This window comes from Oncorhynchus nerka, linkage group LG12 (assembly GCF_034236695.1).
Source record: "Oncorhynchus nerka isolate Pitt River linkage group LG12, Oner_Uvic_2.0, whole genome shotgun sequence".
In the NCBI taxonomy this organism is placed as follows: Eukaryota; Metazoa; Chordata; class Actinopteri; order Salmoniformes; family Salmonidae; genus Oncorhynchus; species Oncorhynchus nerka.
The window spans coordinates 79229331-79253505 of NC_088407.1; the positions used below are offsets into that span (position 1 = coordinate 79229331).

A 24175-nucleotide genomic window follows, 5' to 3' on the forward strand; every position below is an offset into this window, starting at 1 on the left:
TGGCACATAGTGTATATGTGCTGCTAGCTAGCTGGTATTTCTGAAGTTGTCAGTGGTAGGCAGCGTGTGTCAAATGATAAAGACTGCATTGTCTCTCTCTCTCTCTCTCTGTCACTCTCTCTCTCTCTCTCTCTCTCTCTCTCTCTCTCTCTCTCTCTCTCTCTCTCTCTCTCTCTCTCTCCCCACTACCTCCTGTGCGTTTTATTTTTTCTCTCCTGTGGATCTAGAGAGCCTGTCTTGCAGACTGCCTGCCTGGTGTAGCTGCACTCTCACGTGAGAGAGAGAGGCCCCAAAAGGGGGCATTTACAACTGGGAAAAAGGCCAGAGACAAATATCTGGTTCTTATAGCCCCTGTACTCTATTCCTCCCCCACCATTGTTTGGTAGAGTCAGCTTTCCATTGATTCTGAGGATAAATGACCCACTAGCAGCACCCTGGAGAGAGCAGTTACTCCCCCAAAACGTGCCAAGATGGCCACCACAGTACCGTTGTAACAGTACTGTACAGTAGCCTACAGGATTTTACATTTCTATTTGACATTTTTGTCATTTAGCAGACGCTCTTATCCAGAACGACTTACAGTAGTGAGTTCATAAGTTTTTCTCACTTCCTTAAAATCTACCTGTAACTTACTTACTGTGTTGTAGGCCCACCAGATGGCCTGTTACATTATCAATGAGTCTGAAGTCAGTTTATTTTTTATTTTTACAGTCAATGATTAGCAGAGATTCCTTTGTTGTGCCATACTGTGTCCACAGTATCAACAGGTGCACTTGTAACAGATTTGACTTTGGCACCAAATCAATTATTCGACTGCATAAGAAAACATAGTAAAACTTTATTACTATAAGTAGATAATATATTTGGATTTTGTTTGAATCAGCTTGTTTGAATCAGTTTGTTTGAATCAGTGTGTATTATTCACAAGTTTGTTTGATTCAGAGTGTTTGAATCAATGTGTTTGATTAACAAGTTTATTTGATTCAGAATGTTTGAATCAGTGTGTTTGATTAACAAGTTTATTTGATTCAGAGTGTTTGAATCAGTGTGTTTGATTAACAAGTTTATTTGATTCAGAATGTTTGAATCAGTGTGTTTGATTAACAAGTTTATTTGATTCAGAATGTTTGAATCAGTGTGTTTGATTAACAAGTTTATTTGATTCAGAGTGTTTGAATCAGTGTGTTTGATTAACAAGTTTATTTGATTCAGAGTGTTTGAATCAGTGTGTTTGATTAACAAGTTTATTTGATTCAGAGTGTTTGAATCAGTGTGTTTGATTAACAAGTTTATTTGATTCAGAGTGTTTGAATCAGTGTGTTTGATTAACAAGTTTATTTGATTCAGAGTGTTTGAATCAGTGTGTTTGATTCACAAGTTTGTTTAAATCTAACACACGTCCAAGAGGACACCACCTCTATACTCTGCTCATCCCCTGACTCCTGTGTTCAACTAAAACCTAGTAAAAAGTTTATTACCATCATAGACTTAGAAGAAAACAGTGTTTAAACTATTATTTTTTTACAGGACATATTTTCCCTCCTCTACACATCAAATCCCCTGCCTCCTGTATAACCTTTAGCTGAGCCAGCTGAACCAACACTCTAACACATATGGTTGAGGAGGGCTTTGAACCAGGAAGTCATCCACTACTTACTGCAGATATTTATAAACTAGAGCAGAGCCTCTTGATTGAACACCACATGTTTCTGCTCTGCCTCACCAGCCCCTCCCCATCCACCCCCTCTCCCTGAGGACCTACTGTATGGAGGGAGGGAGGGAGGGAGGGCGAGAGGCAGAGAGGGAGGAAGGGAAGGGACTCAGACGGGGGCTTAGGGTTTGTTCCCAGCCCTCTCCTTATCTCTCTGAGGGTGTCTCAGGGAGAGTTGGGATATGCAAAAATTCCATTTCCATTTCACACCTCACACTTGTACAGGTTACCCACTTGTACATGAAAGGAAACAGGACAAATATAAGCACCCACTATTTGATACACTACAGTCAGCCCTGGGACACTCATAGTGTGAGAGAAACCTGAGAAAGATTTTGCACCAGAGCATTGGAATAAGTGCAGGGAAGGGTTTTCACATGTGTGTGTGTGTTATGAGAGATATATGCTGTGTGTAAAAGAGAAAGGCAAAGAGAGAGATCAACAGAAAGAAAGAGATAGACAGCGACTGAGCGAGAGAAATAGAGAGCTAGAGGGAGAACCTGATAGAGATACAGAGAGATAGAGGGAGGGAGAACCTGATAGAGAGACAGAGAGATGGAGGGAGGGAGAACCTGATAGAGAGACAGAGAGATAGAGGGAGGGAGAACCTGATAGAGAGAGAGAGATAGAGGGAGAACCCGATAGAGAGAGAGAGAAACTGAAAAAGAGAGAGAGAGAGAGAACCTGATAGAGAGAGAGAGATAACCTGATAGAGATAGAGAGAGAGAACCTGGTAGAGAGAGAGAGAAAGTGACAGAGCGAGAGAGAGAGGGAACCTGATAGAGAGAAAGTGACAGAGAGAGAGAGAACCTGATAGAGATAGAGAGAAAGTGACAGGGAGAGAGAAAAAGAACCTGATAGAGATAGAGAAAGTGACAGGGAGAGAGAGAGAGAACCTGATAGAGAGAAAGTGACAGTGAGAGAGAGAGAGAGAGAGACCTGATAGAGATAGAGAGAAAGTGACAGAGAGAGAGAACCTGAGAGAGAGAGAAAGTGACAGAGAGAGAGAGAACCTGATTGAGAGAGAGAGGCAGACTGCAGTAAGATGAGTGCAGCTGTTGGGAATTTAGTGTGAGAGGGGCTGTAGGGCCTCTCTCTCGTCCTCTCTGTGTGATTGGTTCAGTGTCAGGTACCAAAACCCAGTGAACTCTCCCTCTGTCTACTGCCTGGAGACGTCAGGGCCTAGCAAATACAGTACATAGAGAGATGCTATTGGTCAGCAGATATTTAAATTGTATTTATTTAATTAACCTTTTATATAACTAGGCAAGTCAGTTAAGAACAAATTCTTATTTACAATGATGGCCTACCAAAAGGCAAAAGGCAAAAAATCTATTTTTTTAAATAAAAATATAGGACAAAACACACATCACGACAAGAGAGACAACACAGCACTACATAAAGAGAGACCTAAGATGACAACATAGCATGGCAGCAGCACAACATGGTAGCAGCACAACATGACAACAACATGGCAGCAGCACAACATGGCAACAGCGCAACATGGTAGCAACAGAACATGGTAGCAGCACAACATGGTGGTAGCACAACATGGTAGTAGCACAACATGGTAGCAACACAACATGGTAGCAGCACAACATGGTAGCAGAACAACATGGTAGTAGTACAACATGGTATCAGAACAACATGGTAGCAGCACAACATGGTAGCAGAACAACATGGTAGTAGCACAACATGGTAGTAGCATAACATGGTAGCAGCACAACATGGTAGCAGCACAACATGGTAGCAGCACAACATGGTAGCAGCACAACATGACAACAACATGGCAGCAGCACAACATGGCAACAGCGCAACATGGTAGCAACAGAACATGGTAGCAGCACAACATGGTAGCAGAACAACATGGTAGCAGAACAACATGGTAGTAGCACAACATGGTAGTAGCACAACATGGTAGCAGCACAACATGGTAGCAGCACAACATGGTAGCAGAACAACATGGTAGCAGCACAACATGGTAGAAACATTATTGGGCAGTGCTCTATACTACAGTTTTCTTTTTGTATTGTGTGAACAGCCGCCAGTGCTGGACAGTGGACACTAAAGTATTGTATAGGATTTGTATCTTTATTCAGATATATAGGTTATTTATACAGGCTATTTATACAGGTTAGCATTAAAGGAAAAATCCACTGAAAAACGATATTTTAATAATTTTGTCATTTGTCCACTGTTGATACAGTACATTCCCAAAAATGTTTTGCATGTCAGCGCTCAGGTTTTCAGGTTGTAGGTTTTTCAGGAAGCAACATGTCACTTGCCACACCATGATGATCCGGTTTTGAGGTGGCAAGTGAAAAATTGACTGCTGACAAGCAAAATATTTAGGGCCAAAAAATATATATATATCATTTATGGCCTCTAATAATGCTAAAAATATCAGAATATATTTTTGGAGTGGATTTTTCCTTTCATTTTCTTTTGGAAGAGAAACCTGTTTGCTTTTGTATCAGTGAACAGACTGGACTTTTACTGAGAAAATAATGTTTATACAAGTTTAGGATGGCAAGGTTCTAGAATCTGGTTTTTATTTGTCTTAATTGAACCTTTATTTTACCAGGTTGTCCCATTGTGGTCAAAATACCTAAATTTCAAGGGAGATCTGTTCTGATTTATCTAGTAGTTCACGGCTATAATTACCATATTCCTGCTCTTTAACCATAATTGTGTAAACATTAGGTAGGCTTAATTTACGCTACTTTTCCCTGACTTGTTGATATTGAAATGCTACACCCATTGAGGTCAGTTCACTACTAGAATGTGTGAAACACACTGATCCTTCTGGTGATTGGCTTCTCTGTGTGTAGTCCTGACTCCTCTACCTACTGGTAATTGGCTTGTCTGTGTGTAGTCCTGATCCTACTGGTGATTGGCTTGTCTGTGTGTAGTCCTGACTTCTATTCCTACTGGTAATTGACCTCTCTGTGTGTAGTCCTGATCCTACTGGTGATTGACCTCTCTGTGTGTAGTCCCGACTTCTATTCCTACTGGTAATTGATCTCTCTGTGTGTAGTCCTGATCCTACTGGTAATTGACCTCTCTGTGTGTAGTCCTGACTCCTATACCTACTGGTAATTGACCTCTCTGTGTGTAGTCCTGACTCCTATACCTACTGGTAATTGACCTCTCTGTGTGTAGTCCTGACTTCTATTCCTACTGGTAATTGACCTCTCTGTGTGTAGTCCTGACTTCTATTCCTACTGGTAATTGACCTCTCTGTGTGTAGTCCTGATCCTACTGGTGATTGACCTCTCTGTGTGTAGTCCTGACTTCTATTCCTACTGGTAATTGACCTCTCTGTGTGTAGTCCTGATCCTACTGGTGATTGACCTCTCTGTGTGTAGTCCTGATCCTACTGGTGATTGACCTCTCTGTGTGTAGTCCCGACTCCTATACCTACTGGTAATTGACCTCTCTGTGTGTAGTCCTGACTCCTATACCTACTGGTAATTGACCTCTCTGTGTGTAGTCCTGATCCTACTGGTGATTGACCTCTCTGTGTGTAGTCCTGACTCCTATACCTACTGGTAATTGACCTCTCTGTGTGTAGTCCTGATCCTACTGGTGATTGACCTCTCTGTGTGTAGTCCTGATCCTACTGGTGATTGGCTTGTCTGTGTGTAGTCCTGATCCTACTGGTGATTGACCTCTGTGTGTAGTCCTGATCCTACTGGTGATTGACCTCTCTGTGGGTAGTCCTGATCCTACTGGTGATTGACCTGTCTGTGTGTAGTCCTGATCCTACTGGTGATTGACCTGTCTGTGTGTAGTCCTGATCCTACTGGTGATTGGCTTGTCTGTGTGTAGTCCTGATCCTACTGGTGATTGACCTCTGTGTGTAGTCCTGATCCTACTGGTGATTGACCTCTCTGTGTGTAGTCCTGACTCCTATACCTACTGGTAATTGACCTCTCTGTGTGTAGTCCTGATTCCTATACCTACTGGTAATTGGCTTGTCTGTGTGTAGTCCTGATCCTACTGGTGATTGACCTCTCTGTGTGTAGTCCTGACTCCTATACCTACTGGTAATTGACCTCTCTGTGTAGTCCTGATCCTACTGGTGATTGACCTCTCTGTGTGTAGTCCTGATCCTACTGGTGATTGGCTTGTCTGTGTGTAGTCCTGACTTTTATTCCTACTGGTAATTGACCTCTCTGTGTGTAGTCCTGATCCTACTGGTGATTGACCTGTCTGTGTGTAGTCCTGATCCTACTGGTGATTGGCTTGTCTGTGTGTAGTCCTGATCCTACTGGTGATTGACCTGTCTGTGTGTAGTCCTGATCCTACTGGTGATTGACCTCTGTGTGTAGTCCTGATCCTACTGGTGATTGACCTCTCTGTGTGTAGTCCTGATCCTACTGGTGATTGACCTGTCTGTGTGTAGTCCTGATCCTACTGGTGATTGACCTCTCTGTGTGTAGTCCTGATCCTACTGGTGATTGACCTGTCTGTGTGTAGTCCTGATCCTACTGGTGATTGACCTGTCTGTGTGTAGTCCTGATCCTACTGGTGATTGGCTTGTCTGTGTGTAGTCCTGATCCTACTGGTGATTGACCTCTGTGTGTAGTCCTGATCCTACTGGTGATTGACCTCTCTGTGTGTAGTCCTGATCCTACTGGTGATTGACCTGTCTATGTGTAGTCCTGATCCTACTGGTGATTGACCTGTCTGTGTGTAGTCCTGATCCTACTGGTGATTGACCTCTCTGTGTGTAGTCCTGATCCTACTGGTGATTGACTTCTCTGTGTGCAGTCTTGATCCTACTGGTGATTGACCTGTCTGTGTGTAGTCCTGATCCTACTGGTGATTGACCTGTCTGTGTGTAGTCCTGATCCTACTGGTGATTGACCTCTCTGTGTGTAGTCCTGATCCTACTGGTGATTGACCTGTCTGTGTGTAGTCCTGATCCTACTGGTGATTGACCTGTCTGTGTGTAGTCCTGATCCTACTGGTGATTGACCTGTCTGTGTGTAGTCCTGATCCTACTGGTGATTGACCTGTCTGTGTGTAGTCCTGATCCTACTGGTGATTGACCTGCCTGTGTGTAGTCCTGATCCTACTGGTGATTGACCTGTCTGTGTGTAGTCCTGATCCTACTGGTGATTGACCTGTCTGTGTGTAGTCCTGATCCTACTGGTGATTGACCTGTCTGTGTGTAGTCCTGATCCTACTGGTGATTGACCTCTCTGTGTGTAGTCCTGATCCTACTGGTGATTGACCTGTCTGTGTGTAGTCCTGATCCTACTGGTGATTGACCTGTCTGTGTGTAGTCCTGATCCTACTGGTGATTGACCTGTCTGTGTGTAGTCCTGATCCTACTGGTGATTGGCTTCTCTGTGTGCAGTCTTGAGGGGAGACTTTGCTGTACAGTTCTGAGAATTGAAAACCAGTATTGTAGTGATGTAAATAAGTTGTTTGCTGTAAAGTAGCCTCTGTCGAGTCCCCAACAACTGGGGACGTTCCAGTTTTCAAAAGAGCCTGTGACACAACTTCCTCTTTTGAACGTTAACAAGGAGACACTTCATCTTAACTCCTCCTCCACATTTACTGGATTGGTTGAACAGTACAGAAGAGAACCTCCCCAACATGTTTTCTTCCTGTCAAGACCAGTATGAAGGGGATCAAGTTTCAGGTGTTTCTTTTATGCCTGCTATGTTAGGTTTAGCTACAAAGTGGATGTAAAATACATAGAAATATATTTTTAACCTTTATTTAACTAATAAGAACAAATTCTTATTTACAATGACGGCCTACACCGGCTAAACCTGGACAATGCTGGGCCATTTGTGCGCCACCCTATGGGACTCCCAATCACGGACGGTTGTGTCTGTGGTGACACCTCAAGCACTGAGATGCAGTGCCTTAGACCGCTGTGCCACTCGGGAGTCCAAGTATACATGGGTTGTTGTCAGATGATTGCTAATGAAATTGCAGAGAGTTTGTCCCATTAACCCAGTGTTTCCCATACTAGGGGTCACGGGTCAACTGATTTGAAAATGGGGTCGCAAGAGAAACTGAAAAAAAGGGAAAAGGTTTAGCCCAGGCACTAAATCAGGCTGAGGGGGAAAGATTTAGACCAGGCACTAAATCAGGCTGAGGGGGAAAGATTAGACCAGGCACTAAATCAGGCCGAGGGGGAAAGATTTAGACCAGGCACTAAATCAGGCTGAGGGGGAAAGATTTAGACCAGGCACTAAATCAGACTGAGGGGGAAAGATTTCGCCCAGGCACTAAATCAGGCAGGGGGAAAGATTTCGCCCAGGCACTAAATCAGGCTGAGGGGGAAAGATTTAGACCAGGCACTAAATCAGACTGAGGGGGAAAGATTTCGCCCAGGCACTAAATCAGGCTGAGGGGGAAAGATTTAGACCAGGCACTAAACGGACTAAGGGGGAAAGATTTAGACCAGGCACTAAATCAGGCTGAGGGGGAAAGATTTAGACCAGGCACTAAATCAGACTGAGGGGGAAAGATTAGACCAGGCACTAAATCAGGCTGAGGGGTACATTTCTACAAAGAAGATTATACCCAATTATTGGCTGATGATCTTCTGAACTTCCCAATACCTTTCTAATGCATTTAATTCACTTCAAACCATACTTCCTTCAGATTGAAATACTGTCAAAAAGTACTGTCACACTGATTTGTAATAAATTGTCATAGCCCCAATTAAAGAAGTAAACATTGGCCTTTGATTACATAACCTTTTTTTTTTTACATGGTGGGGTCGCAAAAATAAATTGAAATCAAAATGGGGTCTTGGACCCAAAAAGTTTTGGAACCACTGCTTCGTAAGAAGCATTTCAAGGTCCTGGAGTGGCCTAGCCATTCTCCAGATCTCAACCCCATAGAAAATCTTTGGAGGGAGTTGAAAATCCGTGTTACTCAGCAACAGCCCCAAAACATCATCTGCATGCAGGAATGGGCCAAAATACCAGCAATAGTGTGTGAAAACCTTGTGAAGACTTACAGAAAACGTTTGACCTCTGTCATTGCCAACAAAGGGTATATAACAACGTATTGAGATAAAGTTTTGTTATTGACCAAATACTTATTTTCCACCATAATTTGCAAATAAATTAATTACAAATCCTACAATGTGATTTTCTGGATTTTTTTCCTCATTTTTTCTGTCATAGTTGAAGTGTACCTATGATGAAAATTACAGGCCTCTCTGATCTTTTTAAGTTGGAGAACTTGCACAATTGGTGGCTGACTAAATACTTTTTGCCCCACTGTTTGTGTGTGTGTGTGTGTGTGTGTGTGTGTATACATTTTTGCATGGGTGGCCCAAGCGGGAATTGAACCCACAACTCTGAGATTGTAAGTGCCATGCTCTACCAAGTAAGTCACCCAGGGATAAAGAGGAAGAGGAAGAATTAATTTATTTGCAAATTGTGGTGGAAAATAAGTATTAAGTAAGTGTAATCAAGTCTCCGTATAAATGCACCTGCACTGTGATAGTCTCAGAGGTCCGTTAACCTCTTGCCTCTAGTTGGGACGCTTGCGTCCCAACTAGAGCTCTGGAAATGCAAATGTGCTACGCTAAATGCTAATAGTATTAGTTAAAACTCAAAAGTTCATTAAAATACACATGCAGGGTATCAAATTAAAGCTACACTCGTTGTGAATCCAGGCAACAAGTCAGATTTTTAAAATGCTTTTCGGCGACAGCATGAGAATCTATTATCTGATAGCATGCACCAATACACTACAACAGAAAAGCACAGCAGGGGACGTAAACAAAATAATTAGCATTTCGGCGTTACACAAACCGCACAATAAAATAGAAAACAGTCATTACCTTTCACCATCTTCTTTGTTGGCACTCCTAGATGTCCCATAAACACTATTGGGTCTTTATTTCGATTAAATCGGGCCATATAAAGCCAAGATATCGTTATATGTAGACTGTGTGATAAACGAAAAAACTGCGATTTCACAACGTAACGTCATTTTTAAAATTCAAAAAGTAGACGATAAACTTTCACAAAACACTTCGAAATACGTTTGTAATGCTACTTTAGGTATTAGTAAACGTTAATAAGCGATAAAAATCATCCGTAGGCGATGTAAATATCATTAGCTGTCGTCTTGGAAAAAATTTCAGGAGAGAGCTCTTCCGGAATGATCTGGGCGGAGACCGGAGGTAAGTCGTGCCCCTCTTTCGGTTCAACCAAGAATCAAAGAGGATTCAATTCACAAGACTCTAGACAACATGGGGATGCTGTGGGAGTTGAATGTTCGGTCTTATCTAATTCGGCTCACTGTTAACAATTGCTTGAAGTGGCGCAAGGATATTTATTTCCATTTTCTGTGATCAGGTTTTCCTGCGCTTTCCGATGTAACGCACGTTATGTAATAGCCACAGTCGTGATTTAACCAGTTTTAAAAACGTCCGAGGGTTTCCTATCCACACATTCTAACCATATGAACGTACTATATTCCTGGCATGAGTAGCAGGGCGCTGAAATGTTGCGCGATTTTTAACAAAATGTTCAAAAAAGTAGAGGGTAGGAGCAACAGGTTAAAAGCGCAGAGAGCATCATGAAGAACAAGGAACACACCAGGCAGGTCCGAGATACTGTTGTGAAGAAGTTTAAAGCCGGATTTGGATACAAAAAGATTTCCCAAGCTTTAAACATCCCAAGGAGCACTGTGCAAGCGATAATATTGAAATGGAAGGAGTATCAGACCACTGCAAATCTACCAAGACCTGGCCGTCCCTCTAAACTTTCAGCTCATACAAGGAGAAGACTGATCAGAGATGCAGCCAAGAGGCCCATGATCACTCTGGATGAACTGCAGAGATCTACAGCTGAGGTGGGAGACTCTGTCCATAGGACAACAATCAGTCGTATATTGCACAAATCTGGCCTATGGAAGAGTGGCAAGAAGAAAGCCATTTCTTAAAGATATCCATAAAAAGTGTTGTTTAAAGTTTGCCACAAGCCACCTGGGAGACACACCAAACATGTGGAAGAAGGTGCTCTGGTCAGATGAAACCAAAATTGAACTTTTTGGCAACAATGCAAAAACGTTATGTTTGGCGTAAAAGCAACACAGCTCATCACCCTGAACACACCATCCCCACTGTCAAACATGGTGGTGGCAGCATCATGGTTTGGGCCTGCTTTTCTTCAGCAGGGACAGGGAAGATGGTTAAAATTGATGGGAAGATGGATGGAGCCAAATACAGGACCATTCTGGAAGAAAACCTGATGGAGTCTGCAAAAGACCTGAGACTGGGACGGAGATTTGTCTTCCAACAAGACAATGATCCAAAACATAAAGCAAAATCTACAATGGAATGGTTCAAAAATAAACATATCCAGGTGTTAGAATGGCCAAGTCAAAGTCCAAACCTGAATCCAATCGAGAATCTGTGGAAAGAACTGAAAACTGCTGTTCACAAATGCTCTCCAGCCAACCTCACTGAGCTCGAGCTGTTTTGCAAGGAGGAATGGGAAAAAAATTCAGTCTCTCGATGTGCAAAACTGATAGAGACATACCCCAAGCGACTTACAGCTGTAATCGCAGCAAAGGGTGGCGCTACAAAGTATTAACTTAAGGGGGCTGAATAATTTTGCATGCCCAATATTTCAGTTTTTGATTTGTTAAAAAAGTTTGAAATATCCAATAAATGTCGTTCCACTTCATGATTGTGTCCCACTTGTTGTTGATTCTTCACAAAAAAATACAGTTTTATATCTTTATGTTTGAAGCCTGAAATGTGGCAAAAGGTCGCAAAGTTCAAGGGGGCCGAATACTTTCGCAAGGCACTGTATATGCACTGTGGTGTTTCAGGCAGAGAAAAGTGACCTCTCCCTGTCCCCTGTCTCTGTGGTGTTTCAGGCAGAGAAAAAAGCCCAACTGGTGTCAGTGTTGAACTTAATGGAGGACCATGAGGAGATGGAGCCTGAGCCTGAACAGAAAGAAGAGGTGTCAGTCATCACACCCCACCAGCAACAACAACAACAACAGCAGCCCACGGACCCAGCGTCCCCGACTGTGGCCACCACACCTGAACCTGTCCCCATGGCAGGAGGGGACAAGACATCCCCCAAGATTGCCGATACTGAGCCGGAGTATGAGGTAAACACACGGTGTAGCAATTACATATAATGTATACCATTTAGCAGACGGTCATCCACCAGACACTGACTGATAGTTCAGTGAGTACATTGTTGTTTGTTAGTATGGGTATGTGATGATCCCTGTAGTACAGGTGTGGTTTTGGCATTGGGGAGCTGGTGTGGGGGAAGCTGAGGGGGTTCTCCTTTTATGTATTTATTTAACCTTTATTTAACTAGGCAAGTCAGTTAAGAACAAATTCTTATTTACAATATCGACCTACCCCAATCACAGACGGTTGTGATACAGCCTGGAATCGAACCAGGGTCTGTAGTGACGCCTCTAGCATTGAGATGCAGTGCCTTAGACTGCTGCTCCACTCTGGAACCCCTGGTGGTGTTATTGTTGTTGACCGTTGTTGTTGTTGTGCTGTAGGACGGGCGGGATTTCGGCATTGGGGAGCTGGTGTGGGGGAAGCTGAGGGGGTTTTCCTGGTGGCCTGGTCGTATTGTCTCCTGGTGGATGACCGGACGCAGCCGAGCCGCCGAGGGGACACGATGGGTCATGTGGTTCGGTGACGGAAAATTCTCAGTGGTGAGTAAAAAACTGTAAAACAGGGAAACAGTGTTGTGTTCAGTAGGCAACAAACAGATGAAAACAGAGTGGAACTGGAAGGGACTACCTGGATTAATTTGCCCAATAAAAAACTGTCATTTTCCGTTTTAAACGGTTTAAACGTTTTGCTACAGATTACCCTACTGAACACCACCCGTTATAAACACCATTTCTGTTCCACTAATTAAAAAATAAATTCAAAAGATCAATGACAATGTTGTGTTGTACAGGTGTGTGTAGAGAAACTGTTGCCTTTCAGTTCCTTCTCCAACGCCTTCCATCAGCCCACCTTCATCAAGCAGCCCATGTATAAGAAAGCCATCTACGAGGTGCTACAGGTCAGTACGGGGTTAGCTTTCATTGTTTCATTCACAGTATTCAGTCGTTTCCCATCACAGTCTTCGCAGCGGGTTAAACTGTTTGAAATGACCTCATTATTACCAGTTCACAACTAGACCTGGATTATAATCTGGTTTGTAATGGATTATAATCTGGTTTGTAATGGATTATAATCTGGTTGTAATGGATTATAATCTGGTTGTAATGGATTATAATCTGGTTGTAATGGATTATAATCTTGTTGTAATTGATTATAATCTGGTTGTAATGGATTATAATTTCATTGTAATGGTTGTAGTTTGATTGTGATAATGTCATGTCTACCAGCTTTGTGTGCTGGGAGGGATAGCTCAAAGATACAGCACATCTCAAAACCATAGACCATAGGTAGGCAACTAGATTCAGCCGCGGGGTCCGATTTTTGTCTGAGAGGAATTTTCGGGTGGCCGGAACATACTTATAATAATTTTGAACACTCCAAATTTACCACATCTAAGGTCAAAAAGAGATGAGTTCTTTAGTCATTTTGGAAGTTTTTCTTGGTAAACCATTCCCCTGCCATAGACTGTTGAAAGAGGCATCAAACCCTCTAGAATGGTGATGCCGATGTGCCATTGAGCAAGGCCCTAAACTCTAATTGGCTCCAGGTCCGGTGATGATAATTGCTGACCCTGGCCGTGATCCACTCTCCGAGGGAGTCGCAGGGGGAGTTGGGATGTGTAAAAAACACATTTCTAATTCACACCTGCGTATAATACTCACTTGTATATGTGTGAAGTAAGACAAATAAGCACTCACCAAATTATTATTATTATAGAATGGCTCCAAGAAGGTGTACTCTGTAGTAATGACAGAGGCTTATAATACTTACTGTAAATCTCTGGATAAGAGCGTCTGCTAAATGACTCATTACTGTAAATCTCTCTGGATAAGAGCGTCTGCTAAATGACTCAATACTGTAAATCTCTCTGGATAAGAGTGTCTGCTAAATGACTCAATACTGTAAATCTCTCTGGATAAGAGCGTCTGCTAAATGACTCGTTACTGTAAATCTCTCTGGATAAGAGTGTCTGCTAAATGACTCATTACTGTAAATCTCTCTGGATAAGAGTGTCTGCTAAATGACTCAATACTGTAAATCTCTCTGGATAAGAGTGTCTGCTAAATGACTCAATACTGTAAATCTCTCTGGATAAGAGTGTCTGCTAAATGACTCAATACTGTAAATCTCTCTGGATAAGAGTGTCTGCTAAATGACTCAATACTGTAAATCTCTCTGGATAAGAGCATCTGCTAAATGACTCAATACTGTAAATCATCTGCTAAATGATAAGAAATCTCTCTGGATAAGTGTCTGCTAAATGACTCGTTACTGTAAATCTCTCTGGATAAGAGTGTCTGCTAAATGACTCATTACTGTAAATCTCTCTGGATAAGAGTGTCTGCTAAATGACTCAATACTGTAAATCTCTCTGGATAAGAGCGTCTGCTAAATGACTCGTTACTCTAAATCTCTCTGGATAAGAGCGTCTGCTAAATGACTCATTACTGTAAATCTCTCTGGATAAGAGCGTCTGCTAAATGACTCAATACTGTAAATCTCTCTGGATAAGAGTGTCTGCTAAATGACTCGTTACTGTAAATCTCTCTGGATAAGAGCGTCTGCTAAATGACTCAATACTGTAAATCTCTCTGGATAAGAGCGTCTGCTAAATGACTCGTTACTGTAAATCTCTCTGGATAAGAGCGTCTGCTAAATTACTCATTACTGTAAATCTCTGGATAAGAGCGTCTGCTAAATGACTCATTACTGTAAATCTCTCTGGATAAGAGCGTCTGCTAAATGACTCAATACTGTAAATCTCTCTGGATAAGAGTGTCTGCTAAATGACTCAATACTGTAAATCTCTCTGGATAAGAGCGTCTGCTAAATGACTCGTTACTGTAAATCTCTCTGGATAAGAGCGTCTGCTAAATGACTCATTACTGTAAATCTCTCTGGATAAGAGTGTCTGCTAAATGACTCAATACTGTAAATCTCTCTGGATAAGAGTGTCTGCTAAATGACTCAATACTGTAAATCTCTCTGGATAAGAGTGTCTGCTAAATGACTCAATACTGTAAATCTCTCTGGATAAGAGTGTCTGCTAAATGACTCAATACTGTAAATCTCTCTGGATAAGAGCGTCTGCTAAATGACTCAATACTGTAAATCTCTCTGGATAAGAGTGTCTGCTAAATGACTCGTTACTGTAAATCTCTCTGGATAAGAGTGTCTGCTAAATGACTCATTACTGTAAATCTCTCTGGATAAGAGTGTCTACTAAATGACTCAATACTGTAAATCTCTCTGGATAAGAGTGTCTGCTAAATGACTCAATACTGTAAATCTCTCTGGATAAGAGCGTCTGCTAAATGACTCGTTACTGTAAATCTCTCTGGATAAGAGCGTCTGCTAAATGACTCATTACTGTAAATCTCTCTGGATAAGAGTGTCTGCTAAATGACTCAATACTGTAAATCTCTCTGGATAAGAGTGTCTGCTAAATGACTCAATACTGTAAATCTCTCTGGATAAGAGTGTCTGCTAAATGACTCAATACTGTAAATCTCTCTGGATAAGAGCGTCTGCTAAATGACTCAATACTGTAAATCTCTCTGGATAAGAGTGTCTGCTAAATGACTCAATACTGTAAATCTCTCTGGATAAGAGTGTCTGCTAAATGACTCAATACTGTAAATCTCTCTGGATAAGAGCGTCTGCTAAATGACTCAATACTGTAAATCTCTCTGGATAAGAGTGTCTGCTAAATGACTCAATACTGTAAATCTCTCTGGATAAGAGCGTCTGCTAAATGACTCGTTACTGTAAATCTCTCTGGATAAGAGCGTCTGCTAAATTACTCATTACTGTAAATCTCTCTGGATAAGAGCGTCTGCTAAATGACTCATTACTGTAAATCTCTCTGGATAAGAGCGTCTGCTAAATGACTAAAATGTCAATGTAAATACCTGCTAGTATACATACATACAGTGCATTGGGAAAGTATTCAGACCCCTTGACTTTTTCTACGTTTTGTTACACTACAGCCTTATTCTAAAATGGATTACATTTTTTTTTCCTCATCAATCTAAACACAAACCCCATAATGACAAATCAAAAACAGGTTTTAAGAACTTTTTGCAAATTTATTACAAATTAAAAACTGAAATATTTCATTTGCATAAGTATTCAAATCCCTTACCCAGTACTTTGTTGATGCACCTTTGGCAGCGATTTCAGCCTTGATTCTTATGGGCTACGACGCTACAAGGTTGGCACACCTGTATTTGGGGAGTTTCTCCCATTCTTCTCTGCAGATCCTGTCAAGCTCTGTCAGGTTGGATGGGGAGCATTGCTGCACAGCTATTTTTGGGTCTCTCCAGAGATGTTTGGATGCTCCAGAGATGCTCTGGATAAGAGCGTCTGCTAAATGACTTAAATGTTTGATCGGGTTCAAGTCCGGGCTCTGGATGGTCCACCCAAGGATATTCAGAGACTTGTCCCAAAGCCACTCCTGCGGTGTCATGACTGTGTGCTTAGGGTTGTTGTGCTGTTGGAAGGTGAAACTTCGTTCCAGTCTGAGGTCCTGAGCGCTCTGGAGCAGGTTTTCATCAAGGATCTCTCTGTACTTTGCTACATCTTTCCCTCAATCCTGATTAGTCTCCCAGTCCTTGCTGCTGAAAAACATCCCCACAGCATGATGCTGTCTCCACCATACTTTACTGTAGGGATGGTGTGAGTTTTCCGCCAGATGTGACTCTTGGCATTCAGGCCAAAGAGTTCAATCTTGGTTTCATCAGACCAGAGAATATTGTTTCTCATGGTCTGGGAGCCCTTTAGGTACCTTTTGGCAAACTCCAAGCAGGCTGTCATGTGCCTTTTTCTGAGGAGTGGCTTCCGTCTGGGCAATCTACCATTAAGGCCTAATTGGTGGAGTGCTGCAGAGATGGTTGTCCTTCTGGAAGGTTCTCCCATCTTTAAAGAGGGGCTCTGTCAGAGTGACCATCGGGTTCTTGGTCACCTCCCTGACCAAGACCCTTCTCCCCCAATTGCTAAGTTTTGCTGGGCGGCCAGGTCTAGGAAGAGTCTTGGTGGTTAAAAACTTCTTCTTTTTAAGAATGATGGAGGCCACTGTGTTCTTGGGGACCTTCAATGCTGCAGACATGTTTTGGTACTCTTCCCCAGGTCTGCGCCTCGACACAATCCTGTCTCGGAGCTCCACGGACAATTACTTCGACCTCATGGCTTGGTTTTTGCTTTTGCGGACATGCACTGTCAACTGTGGGACCTTATATAGACAAGTGTGTGCCTTTCCAAATCATGTCCAATCAATTGGATTTACCACAGTGGACTCCAATCAAGTTGTAGAAACATCTCAAGGATGACCAATGGAAACAGGATGCACCTGAGCTCAATTTCGAGTGTCAAAGCAAAAGCATTTCTGTTTTTTATATTTAATACATGTGTATAAACTGTTTTCACTTTGTCATTATGGGGTATTGTGTGTAGATTGATGAGGGAAATGTTTTATTTAATCCATTTTAGAATAAGGCTGTAACGTAAGAAAATGTGGAAAAAGGGAAGGGGTTTGAATACTTTGCGAATGCCCTGTACATACAGTGGGCTATGAAATTATTGACACCCTTGATAAAGACGAGCATAAATGACTGTATAAAATAAACAATTTAGATACTGAGCTATATTGTATGCTCCCAAAAATTGGGGAATTATAGTATTCTATACTAATACAATTGCTCAGAGAAAGCGATTTTGTTTAACAAGTAATCTTTTTTTCTCAAAAAAATGGGAGTAAAATGTATTGACACCACGTTTTCAATACCTTTCAATACCTCACCTTGTGAGGATAACGGCACTGAGCTTTTTCTAAAATGCTTTATTAGTTGGAGAACACATTGGGAGGGATCTTAGACCCTTCCTCCATACAGAAACTTTACAGACCCTTGATATCCTTTGTCTGCACTTATGGACTGCCCTCTTCCATTCAAACCACACGTTTTCAACATTTCAAATGTCCTGGTACTGAGTAAAGTTCATGATGCCGTTGACCTTAACAAGGATCGGTGTAAACAAAAAAGGAAACAAAAAGATCCACCACCATATTTTAAAGTAGGTATTGGGTTATTTTCTACAGATCCGTTCTCATTTAGACGCCAAACCCACCACTGGTTTAAAGTAGGTATTGGGTTATTTTCTACAGATCCGTTCTCATTTAGACGCCAAACCCACCACTGGTTTAAAGTAGGTATTGGGTTATTTTCTACAGATCCGTTCTCATTTAGACGCCAAACCCACCACTGGTTTAAAGTAGGTATTGGGTTATTTTCTACAGATCCGTTCTCATTTAGACGCCAAACCCACCACTGGTTTAAAGTAGGTATTGGGTTATTTTCTACGGATCCGTTCTCATTTAGACGCCAAACCCACCACTGGTTTAAAGTAGGTATTGGGTTATTTTCTACGGATCCGTTCTCATTTAGACGCCAAACCCACCACTGGTTTAAAGTAGGTATTGGGTTATTTTCTACGGATCCGTTCTCATTTAGACACCAAACCCACCACTGGTTTAAAGTAGGTATTGGGTTATTTTCTACGGATCCGTTCTCATTTAGACACCAAACCCACCACTGGTTTAAAGTAGGTATTGGGTTATTTTCTACGGATCCGTTCTCATTTAGACACCAAACCCACCACTGGTTTAAAGTAGGTATTGGGTTATTTTCTACAGATCCGTTCTCATTTAGACACCAAACCCACCACTGGTTTAAAGTAGGTATTGGGTTATTTTCTACGGCTCCGTTCTCATTTAGACACCAAACCCACCACTGGTTTAAAGTAGGTATTGGGTTATTTTCTACAGATCCGTTCTCATTTAGACACCAAACCCACCACTGGTTTAAAGTAGGTATTGGGTTATTTTCTACGGATCCGTTCTCATTTAGACACCAAACCCACCACTGGTTTAAAGTAGGTATTGGGTTATTTTCTACAGATCCGTTCTCATTTAGACGCCAAACCCACCACTGGTTTAAAGTAGGTATTGGGTTATTTTCTACAGATCCGTTCTCATTTAGACACCAAACCCACCACTGGTTTAAAGTAGGTATTGGGTTATTTTCTACGGATCCGTTCTCATTTAGACACCAAACCCACCACTGGTTTAAAGTAGGTATTGGGTTATTTTCTACGGATCCGTTCTCATTTAGACACCAAACCCACCACTGGTTTAAAGTAGGTATTGGGTTATTTTCTACGGATCCCTTCTCATTTAGACACCAAACCCACCACTGGTGTGCGTGGCCAAAGAGCTCATATTATCTGACCAAAGCACCAGTTCCAATCCAAGTGCCAATAACTTTTAGAAAACTCCAGGCATTTACATTTGTTAAATGACACGAAAATAGAGCTGTTTTACTTCTTAAGCAACACAAAGCAATTGTATTAGTATAAAATGAGTATAAAATAATATAATTTGCATACAATATAGCTCAGCATTTTAATTATTTATTTTACACAGTCATTTTTGCTCATCTTTATCAAGGGTGTCAATAATTTCGGACCCCACTGTACGTACACACACACACACACACACACACACACACACACACACACACACACACACACGTGATGAAATTATGAAAACACTGACAGGTCATGTCTCTTTGCAGGTGGCTAGCACCCGTGCAGGCAAAGCCTTCCTTGCCTGTCCAGAGAGCGATGAGACAGACACCTCCAAGTCAGTGGATCTACACAACAACCAGATGATAGATTGGGCTATGACAGGCTTCCAACCCACCGGGCCCAAGGGCCTAGAGCCACCAGAAGGTAAGTTAGAGTTTCATGTTTATTTTACAATGATTTGTAGTGAATATATTGGAAATCACCTGAGCTTAGAGCCACCTGAAGGCAAGAGAAGCTCATATCATGTTACAACCCTTCTAATAAGACGTGAAGGCTCATACCTACAATACCATTGAAGTGTCCACGTTACAGTGGCCAAGTGAAATGTGTCCTCTGCTCCCTTCTCAACTCCCACCGAGACAGCACACATCACACACAGTTGAGAGAAGTACAGGGCCAGACTGCAGCTGGAGAGCATGTTGTGGGGATAAGGGCCTTGCTCAAGGGCCCAACGGTAGGGGAATGTCTTTAGGATGTGATCCCAGCAGCCCTCCAGTTGCCAGATCAATTCCCCCCTTTTTTCCAGCGCCTGGCCCGGGATTCAGACTGGCCACCTTGCGGCTACAGGTCCAACTCCTTAGCCGCTGGGCTACCTACCGCCCCTACCTACCTACACGCTTATAAACAAGTAATAATCCAATATACCGGCAGGCTTTAAGTAAAGTGTTACCGAAATGAGCGCCACAAAGAAAGCGGAAGCTCAATTTCTACACCATATGCTAGATGTATTACACAACAGCTAACATGGCACATAATGGGGAAATAAAGAATCTGACTTGGGTTGTCCTTTGCAAGTACTCTGTTTTCCTCTGCTTATCAGAGGTGTTTATTGTCTTACTCATATGCCCCGCCCACCAGAGGAGCGTAACCCATATAAGGAGGTGTACCCTGACGTCTGGGTGGAGCCAGAGGCGGCAGCCTACACGCCCCCTCCAGCCAAAAAGCCTCGCAAAAGCACAGCAGCCGAGAAACCCAAGGTCAAGGAGATGATTGATGAGGGGACGAGAGGTAAGGCGGCTCCTTTAAGTGGCTTAAATAGGGGTTGTGACCCCTATATACTTCCTCCTCAGGGAGGATCTCAGGGCTGTGTGTGTGTGTGTGTGTGTGTGTGTGTGTGTGTGTGTGTGTGTGTGTGTGTGTGTGTGTGTGTGGTGACAGGTTAGCAGGTGCTTGTACTAGAAGTCAAAGGGTTAACACATCAAATCTGTTAATGAGTGTAGGTGTTGTATGTTATGTAGCTGGTAAATGTTATGTAGCTCTTATCTAGCTTTTATGTAGTTGTTATAAATGTACTCAGCCTAACTCTCGTTATAATACACTTTATATTGTAGATAGATCTATTTAATATATGTGAAGCAAATGGAAGGGTAGGAGGAAGTATGTCTGCAGATTTATTTATATTTTTTACATATCTTGAAGATGTCGTCTGTAAAGATGTATCTGTCTGCAGATGTAAACAACAGTAAACATGTTGTCCCCCACGAATGATACAACAAACATGCATATCATATCCTGATCTGAAACTGTCTGTCTGTTTCCAGAGAGACTTGTGTATGAAGTGAGACAGAAGTGCAGAAGCATAGAGGGTAAGTGTTCTGTCTCTGTGTTCAGACAGCCAGGGTCGTGTTCAGACAGCCAGGGTCGTGTTCAGACAGCCAGGGTCGTGTTCAGACAGCCAGGGTCGTATACAGACAGCCAGGGACGTGTTCAGACAGCCAGGGTCGTGTTCAGACAGCCAGGGTCGTGTACAGACAGCCAGGGTCGTGTTCAGACAGCCAGGGTCGTGTTCAGACAGCCAGCGTCGTGTACAGACAGCCAGGGTCGTGTACAGACAGCCAGGGTCGTGTACAGACAGCCAGGGTCGTGTTCAGACAGCCAGGGTCGTGTTCAGACAGCCAGGGTCGTGTTCAGACAGCCTGGGTCTTGTTCAGACAGCCAGGGTCGTGTTCAGACAGCCAGGGTCGTGTTCAGACAGCCAGGCTCATGTTCAGACAGCCAGGGTTGTGTTCAGACAGCCAGGGTCGTGTTCAGACAGCCAGGGTCATGTTCAGACAGTCTGGGTCGTGTTCAGACAGCCAGGCTCGTGTTCAGACAGCCAGGCTCGTGTTCAGACAGCCAGGGTCGTGTTCAGACAGCCAGGGTCGTGTTCAGACAGCCAGGGTCGTGTTCAGACAGCCAGGGTCGTGTACAGACAGTCAGGGTCGTGTTCAGGCAGCCAGGGTCATGTTCAGACAGTCAGGGTCGTGTACAGGCAGCCAGGGTCGTGTTCAGACAGCCAGGGTCGTGTTCAGACAGCCAGGGTCGTGTTCAGACAGCCAGGGTCATGTTCAGGCAGCCAGGGTCGTGTTCAGACAGTCAGGGTCGTGTTCAGACAGCCAGGGTCGTATTCAAACAGCCAGGGTCGTGTACAGACAGTCAGGGTCGTGTTCAGGCAGCCAAGGTCATGTTCAGACAGTCAGGGTCATGTTCAGGCAGCCAGGGTCATGTTCAGGTAGCCAGGCTCGTGTTCAGTGGGCATCAAACGGAACGAAGGGACTATTTTATATCCTCAAAGCACATTGGCTTTCCTTATGAAATGTACATTCTTCTCACATCTGTTCAATTATTCCTTTTGGATCCAAGGCTGGGTGCATGGCAGTGGGATTTTCAGACCTCCAGTTGGTCTTGTGGGCATTGAACTTTCTTGACAGTGGATTGTGCAGTCAGGTGAAACAGAGTAAATAGGCATTTTAACATCATAGATTTAGCTGGTGGTAACTTGTGGAATAGACACTGGCTGGAATGCGGTTTTAACCAATCAGCATTCAGGATTAGACCCACCCGTTGTATAAATGTTGATAAAGGACTCTGTTTACGCACCTTTTTCTTTTGTAAGTAGTTGCTAGGCGCCTATTATGTTAAAGCACCGTGTCTCCATCAGAGATTAGTTACCCACTTATTGATTTACATCTCTGAGCGATCAGGGTTTACCCACTTGTTGGTTTTACCACTACGTCTCTGGCTTGCACCAATTACATTCTGTCTTTCTCCACAGACATCTGCATCTCCTGTGGAAGTTTGAATGTTTCCCGTGAACACCCTCTGTTTGCTGGAGGAATGTGCCAGAGCTGTAAGGTAAGGAGAGAAGAAGAGGCCATCGAGACCATGAAGTCAGGACTAGCTGTAGGAGTCAGAACTAGTTGTAGGAGTCAGGACTAGCTGTAGGAGTCAGGACTAGCTGTAGGAGTCAGGACTAGTTGTAGGAGTCAGGACTAGCTGTAGGAGTCAGGACTAGCTGTAGGAGTCAGAACTAGCTGTAGGAGTCAGGATTAGCTGTAGGAGTCAGGACTAGCTGTAGGAGTCAGGATTAGCTGTAGGAGTCAGGACCAGTTGTAGGAGTCAGTGTTAGCTGTAGGAGTCAGGACCAGTTGTAGGCGTCAATGCTAGCTGTCGGAGTCAGTGCTACCTTTAGGGGTCAGGACTAGCTGTAGGGGTCAGTGCTACCTTTAGGGGTCAGGTCTAGCTGTAGGGGTCAGTGCTACCTTTAGGGGTCAGGACTAGCTGTAGGGGTCAGTGCAACCTTTAGGGGTCAGGACTAGTTGTAGGGGTCAGTGCTACCTTTAGGGGTCAGGACTATCTGTAGGGGTCAGTGCTACCTTTAGGGGTCAGGACTAGCTGTAGGGGTCAGTGCTACCTTTAGGGGTCAGGACTAGCTGTAGGGGTCAGTGCTACCTTTAGGGGTCAGGACTAGCTGTAGGGGTCAGTGCTACCTTTAGGGGTCAGGACTAGCTGTAGGGGTCAGTGCTACCTTTAGGGGTCATGACTAGCTGTAGGAGGGCTCTATGTATCAAGTGTCTGCAGCAGGAGTGCTGACTTCAATAAATAAATCACATTTATTTATAAAGCCTTTGTCACAAAGTTTCCCTACAGAAACCCAGCGAAAAAACCCAAACAGCAAACAATACAGATGTAGAAGCACGGTGGCTAGTAAAAACTCCCTAGTAAGGCCAGAACCTAGGAAGAAACCTAGAAGGAACCAGGCTCTGAGGGGTCCCCTTCTGGCTGTGCCCGGGTGGAGATTGTAAAAGAACATGGCCAAGATGTTCAAACATTCATAGATGACTAGCAGGGTCAAATAATAATAATCACAGTGGTTATAGTGGGTGCAACAGGTCAGCACCTCAGGAATAAATGTCAGTTGGCATTTCATAGCTGAGCATTCAGTTCTAGACAGCAGGTGAGGTAGAAAGAGAGAGTCGAGAGTCAAGGTAGCACGTCCGGTGAACAGATCAGCGTTCCATAGCCACAGGCAGAACAGTTGAAACTGTAGCAGCAGCACGACCAGGTGAACCCGAGGCATGGTCCCAGGGCTCAGGTCCTGACACCGGATAAGACAGGAGAATTACACCAGATATAACAGACGGACCCTAGCCCCCCGACACATAAACTATTGCAGCATAGATACTGGAGACAGAGACAGGAGGGGTCGGGAAACACTGTGGCCCCGCCCGACAATACCCCCGAACAGGGCCAACCAGGCAGGATATGACTCCACCCACTTTGCCAAAGCAAAGCCCCAACACCACTAAAGGGATATCCGCAAACCACCAACTTACTACTCTGAGACAAGGCTGAGTATAGGCCATGAAGATCTCCCCCACGGCACAAACTAAGGGGGCGCCAACCCAGAC

At 43.4% G+C, this 24175-nt stretch overlaps 1 protein-coding gene across 6 annotated transcripts in view; it reads left to right on the top strand.

The window, feature by feature from the left end:
* LOC115138843 (DNA (cytosine-5)-methyltransferase 3A-like) overlaps positions 1-24175 on the top strand; it is an 84611-nt gene that overhangs the window by 43354 nt on the left and 17082 nt on the right. For all 6 annotated transcript variants that reach the window (XM_065025818.1, XM_065025820.1, XM_065025819.1 and 3 more), the window contains 7 exons: positions 11591-11830; positions 12245-12403; positions 12655-12762; positions 19493-19649; positions 20364-20513; positions 21047-21091; positions 22540-22619. In XM_065025818.1, the coding sequence (XP_064881890.1) occupies positions 11591-11830; positions 12245-12403; positions 12655-12762; positions 19493-19649; positions 20364-20513; positions 21047-21091; positions 22540-22619 (939 nt within the window). The remainder of the gene's footprint in view (positions 1-11590; positions 11831-12244; positions 12404-12654; positions 12763-19492; positions 19650-20363; positions 20514-21046; positions 21092-22539; positions 22620-24175) is intronic.